This window comes from Halyomorpha halys, unplaced genomic scaffold (assembly GCF_000696795.3).
Source record: "Halyomorpha halys isolate HHAL.00 unplaced genomic scaffold, Hhal_1.1 Scaffold1957.1, whole genome shotgun sequence".
NCBI lineage: Eukaryota > Metazoa > Arthropoda > Insecta > Hemiptera > Pentatomidae > Halyomorpha > Halyomorpha halys.
In genome coordinates, this window is record NW_027109284.1 from 184,386 (window position 1) to 197,110 (window position 12,725).

Sequence of the window (12,725 nt, forward strand, 5' to 3'; positions counted from 1 at the left end):
AATGTTACATTAATATCTTCAAATGCACATAACTTATCATACAATTTGAAACAAAGACAAAAGATGCAAGAACAATTTAATATAATGACCCGCATTATTTACCGATTAACTTTAAAACTGATAAAATTAAATATTCACAAGTAGGAAGTAAAATTATTTATAGAAATTAATCACATTCTCATCCTGATGAAACAGAGACTAAACTAAAAACCTAAAAAATTAAGAAGTAATCAGTTATTATTTACTGATTAGCTCTTCGACACACTGAGGGCAAAGGTTATGTAATATGATGAAACAACAATTTAGTGCTACACACCTTGCTGAAATACAATTAATTACATATGCTTATTACAAGTATAAAAAAAAAAACACACATGAAATAAGAAAATAAAGTAATTAATTATAAGTAATCATATACATTGATGTACAATCATAATTAATGATAAGTAAACAGTTAGGCTATACATGACACTGACATTTTTTTTTTTCGTTCTATGTATAAAAGGTTTAAAAATATTCCGAGAGGGGTGAACTGAACCCTTGTTCTTTTGTCAGCTATTATTCTATAACTCAACTTGTACATTTGGCCTAAGTAATAATAACATATCGTAAAATAATAACATATGATATAAGGACAACATAATATACTTATAGATAACATATAAGAAATGATTTATTAATATTAATAAGAAGGCACTTGTACGAGAGAAGGCACGTAATAAACAAAATATTTACATAATGAGAGAGAGTATGACAAAATTTGTCCAAACCCTCCTCCATTTATAATTGGTCAATTCAAGTTTAAATTTTAATAATTAATAACAATTTTATTATAAAGCTTTTAAAAATAGTATTAATACTATTAAATTCACCCTATTAAGTTTTCTGTAATATGCTAAACTTTTTTATTCCAGTTACTCGTTAAGAGCAACGAACATAAATGAATTTAAACTTGAACCGACTAAAAATAAAGATATATTTCTATAACATAATGATAAAATTTAAAATTGCTTTTATCACAAGCTTTAAGAGTCACATACATAAAAAATTTAAATAATAATAATAATAATAAAAAAGGTAAGGCACATAGAAGGATGGATTTTGGTTAATAAAAAATAACATTATGTTATTGTTGACATGTCTCAGGTCTCCAAGACCATTACCGCTCTATGCTCCATCTTCTTTCAATTAAGTATATTTTGACAGTTTTTCAACTTATTTTTCATTTTCAAGTTATATTCACTTATTAATAATACACATTACGGTGACTCCATGGAAAATAACGAGAGCAATAAAAAAAAAAATTATAGGATGAAATCAGACTCAAATGAACAGAAGCAAGGAAAGCGCTTCAACTCAACAAAATGAAATCAAAACTTTGATTTAGGAAAAGCTACTGATTATCACAGTAACGAATCAAGCATCACACCGGTCCCAATAAACGAGCAAATATGGCAACAAAGAAAATATTATATTTTATTCTCTATGCCTGTCTGGATTCTATTAATAATAAAATCCTATTTTTAATAACAGAACTAAAAATATACTGAACACAAAAAGATACAACAAAGCAACATAAATTATTTAAAAGAAAAAAGCATATTACTACACACTATATATGCTCCAAAAAAGGGTTTAGCAGGTTTGAGAAAAAAGTTAAAAAAAGAAATGCAAAAATTAATTAATTAATTAAGTAATTAATAAGTTACTTTTAGAGTTAACAGGTGTAAATTAAAAAATATCTTTAAATAATACTTCAAAAATATTTTTGAATAATATTTCAAAAACTATTTTTGAAAAATCATCCTTAAGTTCTTCACTAAAAAACATTTAGCTGTTCTTACTAAACTTACGAGGCCTGAGACTCAGAATGTCTTTAGTGATAAATTGAATGTACTGACAATGGAATGATTTTGCAACATGGATTGGGACCGACATAATGATGGCACTGACTCACTATCAGTCCAAATAATTTTGGATAACTGATGCGAGTTGTCACCTTAACTATTTTTCTCCCAATAGACAGTTATCACTAAGTAACTGGTGGGAGAATATGGCTGAATTCATTGCCGATGGATGACCTGCATGGAACAACGCTTCCCTTATTAATTCTCCATTTGTCATTCTAGCTATAAAACATATTCTTGTAGCTCAGCTGAGCGTAGACAGCGGCGGAACGTATAATAAATAACAATCATTATATTATCATCCTGAGAAGGTAACAGTAGCTAAAGCCAGGTCAAGTTGCCAGCCTTAGATGTGGGGTTTATCAATGACTGAACATCGTCCAAGATGTCACTAGTAAACTCTTCTCCAAGCTGTAATAAATAGAAAAATAAAATCAATTATATGTTAAAGAGAAGGAAACATAACAAGAATTAAAAAACAAAATATTGTAAGAGTCCAGTGGGAAAAACATTGTTTTCATTTTTGTCTTAACAGAGTTTTTAGTACCATCTCCTGCCCAGTGATACAAAATAACAACTCACACATCGAATGCAGAGGAGAAAAAATTCCACGAAAATTGTGATTGACAACATTTTGGTTAGTGAAAAATTGAAGAGAGTTCTCTAAACCTAAGAAACACTGCTGACAGCATTGTATTTCCTCCCATTCGTTGATACTAAAACTTGTAAACATGATACTTTTATTGTTCCTAGCTTTTCACTATGAAAATTATACAGATAGAATTCTGCAGTAAGGAAATAAAAATTAAGTTTTCTTTAAAAACTTACAAAATTAAAACTCATCGCTTTTCCATTGGCTCTTCATATATAGAAACTGTCATAATTTAAGATTAATAATAGAATTATTAATGAAAATAATAAGAGAAAGTTTTTAAAAATTATTTTTAACATACACTCAGGGTTTCTCACCCTTAGCAAATTTTGAAAATGAGGAGAAAATGGCCAGGAGTGCAGTCAGCAAAGATTGCTGACAAATAAAACTTATTTATTTGTGTCAACATTTTGACCTGAATTTCAGGTCTGAATTGAAGTGAACTTTAGAAGGCAGCTTAGCCCAAGTCAGTACCCAGATGAAGGCCAAAAAATCTGGATCGAACTATTGGCACGAACAAATAAGTTTTGTATATTTGTATATCTTTGCTGACCGCACTTTTGACCATCTTCTCCTCATATGAATCTATGGTCAACTATTCACATCTTATTATGCAATGTTAAATTTTATCAATCATAAAGCTCAAAGCTGCAAATAATTCTAAAAAAAAAATTGTCAAACATCTAAGAAGCAGATAGAGGTCTTGATAGAAGTTTATTCAATTGTTTCATTTCAGGAAAATATTAATTTTAAAAAATAAAGCAACAAATATCAAGTAATAAATTTATTGATAAATTACTAACCTGAAGGGTAGGTACGAGGTCATCGGTTGAATCAATATTATCACTCAGAGAGGTGATTTCATGGGAGTCCAGCGAGGGGATATCACCGGTTCCACCTTCTAGAAAATAAAATAAATCACTTCATAATACCTAAACAAAAAATAATTATACTTATAATTAATAAATATAATTTAAACAATGTCATTGTTATCTTATTTACCATTAATAAGATAAAAATGACATTGTTTAAATAGGTACTGCATAACTTTTTTATTTCAGCAACAAATTGTTCTTGATTAAAATTGTTTAGTTCTATAAAGAGACTTTTCAAATTTTTAATAAGTAATATTAAAAATAACATAATATTAAACTGAAGCCAGCGATGGGGTGTCTACTAAAACCATGATGAAATGAATTATTAATTTATTAACTCATAATATATTAATGTCACTCCTTAATATTTAATGTGGTAAAATCAGATAATGAGCTATCAAATGAAATAGAAAGTAATTTTGTATGTAAACATTTAAAATTAAATTAACAATGACGATATCATAACTCCTAATACTTTCAAACAGAAATAAATACCTGAGACTCCATCCATGTTGTCGTCAATATTAAGGAAATCATCGGGAGTATGTGGTAAGGAGTAGGAGTTGCCGAGGCCAAGGCCCGAGTCAGCTGATTCTTGTCGGGAATGATCTGTAAGTGATGAGAGAAATGGGTCCACCAGCCCACTGCTTGGGGCATCCCTCAGCATTAGCTCTTGCTATAAGAATATACATAATTAGTCAATCGATTAAATACGGTTTAATTTTCACAAAGATTTTGAAAATAATAATTATAACAATGATCACTGCTAATATTAATACAGCGATCAGTTATTAAAAGTAGGGTGTAGAGATCAAATAATACGGCAACACTAACCTGTCGCATGATTTCCTGTTGCCTTAGTTTTAGCCTTTCCCTTTCCATTTGGAGAGACTGGAGCCTAAGTTTCTGCTGGGTGGCCTGCAATGATTGTGACTGAGCGACTGCAGGTTGGAGCCAAGCCGGCAGCACATTACCAGCACTTGGAGTGCGTTGTAAGTGAACCGCTGAAACAAAATATGAGAGCAATTAATACATATATATAAGTAACTTCAACAACTATCTATTTAAATATCAAATCTAGACAGTGGCATGCATTTTTAAAGATTATAATTACTTCTATATAGATTGAATATCACATGGAAAAATATATAATAAATACTAATAAATAATAAATGAGAGTTAAAATATTCAAATCAGGAAAGGAAAAAGATAATGTTAACCCGCGTATGAAGGAATGATGAAGAAAAAAAGGAGTCTATCTGGAAAGGAGGACATAATTCTCAGTCTTTAAGATATTGCCATTCATGATTGAAGGTAATTGAACAATTTTTCTTCTGGCTAGAATGTGTGATCTTACTTTATAAGATTATTTATAATTTGGTTTATTTATTTATTTTGTACCATATAGTTGTTTTGAGCCCTAATTAATATTATTAATTCTTGTTTTAGCTTAATATATGTCTAATACAGAAAAAAATACTAACTATAAAAATAAAATTAAAAAATAAATTAGGGTAAATTTTCTTCTGTTGTAATGTAGGCTGATTATAAGAATAAATATTAGAAATATTAAAAAACTAAGAAAGATTGTACAAGCAAAATCCTGCAATCAGGCTATGTTTTAGTAACAACAAATTATTTAGAATGAAAATAAATAAATGAACAATGCAGTTTGAATTTAGTGGAAGTAAATATTGGCTGATACTCAACGCATCTGGTGCAGAAGTGTACAGTTGTTGGCTTTTGAATGATGACTCAATTATTCAAAGAATTTCTATTTGTTTTATAGAAGGACAGAAATATTGAACATTTATAATCAATTGATAGTTCAAACTTGCAGGGTCAAGAAGTATTATTAGAAAAGAGATCCAATTTTTTTAAATATATATTTTATTTTAATACATCAATCCTTGTAATAGTGTTAAGTCAAATCCCAATATCAAATTTTCCTTTTTTTCAAGAAACCTGTTCAAACCTTTAAAATCTCTAGCTAGTTCATAACAATGAAGAAATAAATACATTCAAATTAGTACATTTTGTAGAGAAAAAAATACCCCAGGTTAAATAAAAAGAATAATTACAAAAAAAAAAAAAAAGAATGCTTAGTCTTATAACACTTTAAAACTGCTTTTCTTAGAAATCAGTTTTTTATAGAAATCATAGTTGTTTCAAGAAAAATGAATTTATTAATACATAAATTCTTAAGTAGATGAAAAACTACTTGTTTAATTTAAGTAAACGTATATTTGAAATAAATTATAACTAAAACAAAAACTACAGAAATTTTACAAAGGAGACAAAAATTATCTGAATCCAATTGATTGGAAAGAAGAATAAAATTTAATCCCTCAGCATGCCCAGATTGAAAAATATTTAACTTTAATTTTAATTATAAGACTGAAATAGAAGAAAGTTCTACATGTCATTTTTTTATATCAAATTTTAAATAATACATTTAAATTACTACTTCTCACACATGCTTAGAACATGCAAAAAAATACCTACAGTCTTTTTTCTTCTATAAATTATAGTTAAAAAAGGTTGTGCGGGCGGGTGAAAAATTACTCACGTATCCTAGGGTCGAACCATGAAGTAGTCTTGGCTTGGTGGTTGATGAAGTAAATCTCGCCTTCAGCTGTAGCTGCTTGTTCCCATCCATCAGGCAGCGGTCCGAGGCCACTGGTTGTATTACTGGTCCCACTGCTCTTACCTGCCACGCACACACACAACCAGTAGTAACAACACAGGTTATTTCTTTCTTGCATTACAGGTTATTCAGGGAAATCATAAGATCAACAAAAATCGTAAACAAAACTTTATTTTCATTAAATTTTTAAAACACAGAGGGTAAACTTACAGTAATGGATGGGTGCATTTTTTTTTGTATACCAAAAGGGACAATTAGTGGTGAGTAAGTAAAAATAAAAGTAATAAAACCAAAATAAAAATCGCAGTAATTGTAATATAAAACAAAATGTTTAAACAAGATGTAAAATAAAAGTCATGAGGCACTTAAAAAAATGTTCATAATAATCATAAGGATTTAAAAAATAAAAATTAATTTTAGAATATAAATATGTATCGCTATAATAATAAATATATATCGTCAGAGGTTCAGTACTTTGTAAGGAAGTACAGTTACTAAACGAATGGTTGTGCAAGAAGGTGATTTAGTCGGAATTGTGCTCGACCACCAGATTTTACCCCAACTAAGAATACCCACTTTATGAGGCTGTTTGAACCCAGGTGGGTTCCCAATATGACGGGGTTGACTCACAGCTACAGTAAAAGAATAAATAATTATCTGCCACAGCCGGATTAGGACCCGAGTCCTTGGAGTTAGTAGCCAGTGTCTTACCTCTAAGCTACCCTGCTCCCTAATAATAAATTTGATAATACTTCAATAATAAATAAAATAATTAGTTTGATATAGCAAAAACCATTAACAACCAAATACAAAGGAAATTTTGAATTCTCCGACGGAAATGTCAACAGAAGCGAGTAGAATGACTGCTTTTCAAAGTAAGTGGTGCCTACTTCAAAGTAGAGAATAGAATAAGTAACTAACTGTAGTTATTTTAATGAGATAAATAATAACATTTATAAAATTATAGACATCAAAGTATATTTTGACTATATGAAGTTCAAAAGAATATAAAGCAAACTCAATAATTTTAATAAGAAGTAATGGTAGTCATTAAAATAGCACACTAAGTCATAAATCATAAAAGGAATTTTAAAAATTTCCATAAAAGAAAAGGGTAAACTATAATATAATTAAGACAATAATTTAATACCCCTAAAAGGTCTATGTATGTCATTTAGTTGGTGTGAGAGGTGTAGTGGAATAAATAAAAAGAAAATAAACTTTTTTTCTCTTACTGAGAATGGCTGTCTCAAGTTTTCTAAAAAACTTGCAATAAGTACTATAATTTGCTTACTTTTCTCTTTAGCTCCAGTAACTTATCAGGGAGGTTAATAATTCTTTTCATTTATCTTTCACATTCATCAATAAAAAGTTTGAAAATAAAAATCTTAGGACTACTAGTGGACAAGCATAAACTTAAAATTTCTCAACAATTGAAATATCAAAATTCAGTTAAGTAGTTATATACTACTTCAGAGAAAATTAAAATAACATATGACTTGCGGTATTTGGATAAGTTAGTAACAGCAAGATGATACAGAAATGAGCTGACCAGTGAAATGACGTTATCTACTTAATAAAAAAAACTTATAAGCATTACTCTGACTGGAACATTTTATGAAAAGTGCAGAAAGAAGGTGGATTAATAACAATGTGAAATGTAATATTTCTGAAAAAAACAAAGTTACATGTATTTGAAATAGATCTATTTTAAATGCTGATTTGTGTATTCTTCATCAGTATAAAAATTCACTTTTACTTTTATTAGATGAATTTTTGTTTTTGCACATGGATAGTTTCCAAATAAACTTAATGTTTAACATTATTTCAAAGATGCAGAAATTCATAATTTAAGATCTCATGTTTTTGAGATGAACTTTGTGGATGAGTGAGAAGAAGAATTAACCTTTCTTATAACTTAAAGGATAAAAGATTAAAATGAATGGGATGATGGGTAGGAGTAATGCTAAATGTTTCTAACCTCATTAGAATTAAGCAAGTAAGACAAGACAATATTATTGAAACTTAATATTTTTGGGATTTGTAAATTTCTATGAATTTCATTTTTAATGTTAATTTTACTTCACATTAACAAAAATACCCAATAATTTATAGAAATCTAGTAGAAACAAATAGATTTTAATTTTAAAATTGTTTGAAGCCATCTAATCATTGAAATTTAACAAAAATCAGAATCTTATTTTCCATAAAAATATGAGATAAACCTTTATACAAATGTGATCCTGAAGTTGCCGAAGCACTACTCCACAAGAAAAAACTTTCAGTATATAATAAGTAACAAATGTTTAAAAATTAATTAATAATTATTATAAATTTTTACTTTTGTAATTGATTATAAAAAATAATTTTAAAAATATTAAACTACATTTGAATAAAGTTTAAAAAAAACAAAAACAATATGTACAAAATAATAAACAAATTTATATAAACATACAATAAATTCTATCGAATGAAATATTAATCATAGTAATGTATTTATATTATAAGATCATTTTCTACTAAGAATATTCAATGATTTAACTGAATTTAAAGAGCGATCTAATAATGAATAGATGAACTACATAGTTTTCACTTCTAAGAACTAGTGATATTTCTTACATTTTCATTAATTTTTAAAAATAAAATGAGTTGAAAGACAGTCTTAGAGATTATATCTAATAATCCATTATTATTAGTAATTAAACTTTATGGAGAAAATAAATAATACATAAAATCCTTTCCTCAAGCAAACAGACTAAATTAAATTAATATTAATTATTAAAAAGATATGGTATGGCAAATATAATTGCGGAATATACAATTAATCTAAAGGACACTTAATTACTTTAATAAACTCAGGGAACAATAATACAGTTCCACAGTAACAAAAAAAGCTAAGGAAACTTTTTTTCCAAAAAATATTTTGTCAAGGAAATGTTATATTTTATTTATTATATGTTTTTTTTAGCTAACAAATATAAGAAATAGGCTGAAAAACTAAGACATATAAGTTAGTACTAATAGAAAAATAATAAGACTTATAGTCGGAAAATCTTGTTTTCAATCTTCATAGCCAAATTGACTAATATCACTTTAAAGATTTGAAAATTTAAAAAATATAAAAAAAATTATTTTAGGATCATTTAACTTATTAGTGTGAAGCACTCCAATTTTAATAAATAAAATACAATGAATTGATTAATGATTTCTAGAATTAAATTTTTGAAATACCTATATCTAACTGCAGCACTTAACTGGAAACAAAAGGAATATTCATGATCTTTAATTTAATATATTAAAATGTGCTTAATGGAGAAATATTTCCTTCTTTTAACATGTTTTAGAGACTGTTAATAGGATGTTAAATAGGTAATTATATCATGAAACTGACAAGCTTAACTTCTCACAATTTGATCTGTTGTTTTGAAAGCTTAATTACTCCTACTTCGTGTTGGGTTAATATTGTTTTTGACTTTTTTAAACTATAATAAAGTAATAGATAAAAATAATCATGAAGTAATGGGGAAAAAACTCGGAGAGAAAACTAGCAACAAGTGAGGTGGGGGAAAGATGATGTGATGAAGCTGTTAAAGATTTTATTCGTCAAGTTTACAAGGCTACAAAACAAGTTGCCTAATGAATGGAATTTGATGTAGATATTCCAAGAAGAATTTAATTACAGGTTGTATTTGTACAGTTAGTAGCAATGAAAACAGAAGAACTAATAATTTTACAGTCCTAAAAAGTTCTCTTCTCAATTAGATTATCATTAAAATGGGATTAAACCTTTTGAAAATAAGGGACTTATTTATATTCCATGCAAAAATATTAATTTTCTAAAAAAAATTAAAAAGAAAAATGCAATAGCACTCCCTTCTCTCATCCCCTCCCCTAACTATGTGCCTGACTAAAAAATATTATAATGGAGTGTCAACTGATTTTATTTCATTAAGAAATATGTATCACATGTTCTGAGAGTTATTAAACCAGTAGATCTATATATCACTGCTTTGCTATATTCGTGGCACAAATAATTTTTTTTTTCATTTTGTAATTTTACTTATACTGTACGGGAAGTCTGAAGGACAACCTGAGTAGAGATAATAACCCAAGTCTTGAGAATTATCTTGGAATACACCCATACACCCAGTTAATAATAAAATGAATATTGCTTTTTCAGATGTTCCATTATTAAAACAAAGTAGCGATATATTTATTCTTCTATTTATTTTATCACTAAAATATGGCTCAGCCCCTACTGATGATTTCTATTCACTGTCGAAGGAAATCTAAATTGTACAGTAACGCAACAGATGAATACTCAAATTATAACAGTTTCCTAATGGATGTCATATAAACTATTAGAATGATTGCCCTGTTGCTAGGATGAAGAGCTAAGTGAAACAAATATTATTATTACGGATATATAAGAAGTAGCAAACAAGGATTGGCTTCTTGGGGGACCTTACCTAAAGACTGGAGAGAGACTTCCTTATCAAAAAAATTATATATATTATTATTATTAAAAAAATTATAAGCATGGATTTTCATTCCAAAATCTCCTAAATATATTTTTATCTAAAAAAAAAAGCTCAGAGAGAATCTTGAAATTACATGTAGCTACTGGTAGTTTTTGGAAATAAAAAGAAATCTCACTAATATAAGCACTTCTTTGGTTCTTGAAACTAATAACTGGTAATAAATGTATCAAAATTCAAGATTCACTCAAAACTCAGCAGGATTTGGAATTAATGTCGTGGATATTCCATAATTTTGTCAAAAGAAAAATATTTGGGTAATGGCGAGGTTTTATCCACAATCAAGATTTTTCAGATTTTTTATAATGAAATTTTTCTTTTTTTTTAAAAAATATTTATTTATTGCTATTTACAACTGTACATTATAATACATTTAGTAAATCTGATCTAGGATAATGGAATTTAAATCAAAAAGTAATATTTTTTCCCTAGTTCTGCAAATAAACCGGGAGGGCCACCGAAGCTTGATGGTCCTAAGTTAAGATTGATGTTATTTGAAAATTGATGTGGTCACCCAGACAATCTTTCTATTATAATCGACGGACAAAAAGTAATTCAGAAATAAATCACTGTTATATAAGCTTATATTAATAAAAGCTGATCAAATCAGGTAGTATCGCCATAAGACATTTTAAGTAAAATTACAATAGTAGAACAAGCCAACTTGAGGACATATGACTTAACTATCCCTAGTGGGTGCACATTCTCTCTGTTTAGGTGTTTCATTTGGAAGAATGACAGTCAGAGTCAGGTCACAGGATAAAATGAGATATGTTGCAATGTTTTAGTTGCCAGTGAATTGGAGAGCCATCTTTAATATAGTGACCCTCCAGATTTTAATTTTAGTTAATGTGACACAATATTTTAAAAAAAAATAGATGCACTTAACAAAATGAGGTAAAGTTGACTATAAGGTTTTAATTGTACATACAACAAATTGTTGATAATGTTAAATTAATTGTAGGAAATTAGTATTTGAAGATGGGAAAACCAGAAACATAGTACAAATAAATATGGAATATTCTAAATGGATTTTTTTTTTTTCACCTCAACATCTTATAAATAAGAACAAACAACTTCCTAGCAAAGAAAGTCCAGAATTATTTTTTTAATATTTAAAAGGTGACAAACTTTAATTTAAAAAATCCAAACATTTACAAGAGATCCTTTTCTAGCTTGTTTTTACCAGCAAAATCATGAATTATTCTTCAAACTATTTTACTAAGTATCAGTTTTTAATCGAGTTAAATTATTTTTTTTGTGCTTTGGTACATTTCAGTTCATTATTTATTAATTTTAATTTATTGATCACAGGAGTTAGGGGGCCCTATGGTCATGGGTAAAGATGGTACCGATTGCATGTACTTGTATTCTAAACAAAGGTGTTCCATTTTTAAGACTACAAAATTGACAGTGGAGGCCGACCCTAAATGTATGCTATAATGAAGTAATATAAAATTTCTATTGGACCTACCTGTGGCGTGGGGCTGAGGAGACGTGGAGGGGTGCGGGGAAGAGGCTAACAGCTCTGCCCTTTGGGCTTGTTGGGCCTGAACTGTCTTCCGAGGGTCCTCCCAAGTCGTCGTCTGGGTAATGTGGCTGTAACAAGAAATATAAATAAATACAGAAGAAAATTAGCAATAAAATAAATAAACATAGAAAGGAGAGATTGTTGATAATAGTGGAAAGCAAAACATGATAGTGAGGAGGGGTTGATGATACTAGTAGAAATCAAACCATGATAGTAAGGAAGGGTTGATCATACTAGTAGAAATCACCATGATAGTAAGGAAGGGTTGACTAAACTAGTAAAAATCAAACAATGATAGTAAGGAAGGGTTGATCATACTAGTAGAAATCAAACCATGGCATGATAGAAAAAAGAAAAAATTATGAGTGTAGTAGAAATCAAACCATGGTATGATAGAAAAAGGAAAAAATTATGAGTGTAGTAGAAATCAAACCATGATAGTAAGGAAGGGTTGATCATACTACCAGAAATGAAAAGATGATAGAAAGGAAGGGCTGATCGTACTAGTAGAAATCAACCATGATAGTTAAGAAGGATTGATCATACTAGTAGAAATCATCCATGATAGTGAGGAA

At 28.5% G+C, this 12,725-nt stretch overlaps 1 protein-coding gene across 1 annotated transcript; it reads right to left on the reverse strand.

The window, feature by feature from the left end:
• Positions 1-345: 345 nt before the first annotated feature.
• LOC106690904 (transcriptional coactivator YAP1) lies at positions 346-12,218 on the reverse strand (the record flags this gene model as incomplete). Its single annotated transcript, XM_067047488.1, is given in 6 exon segments — positions 346-2,318; positions 3,363-3,460; positions 3,930-4,110; positions 4,269-4,438; positions 6,004-6,144; positions 12,094-12,218. Coding segments are annotated over 6 exon segments (805 nt in total), but the record flags the coding sequence as incomplete, so codon positions are not given.
• Between the last annotated feature and the right edge of the window lie 507 nt (positions 12,219-12,725).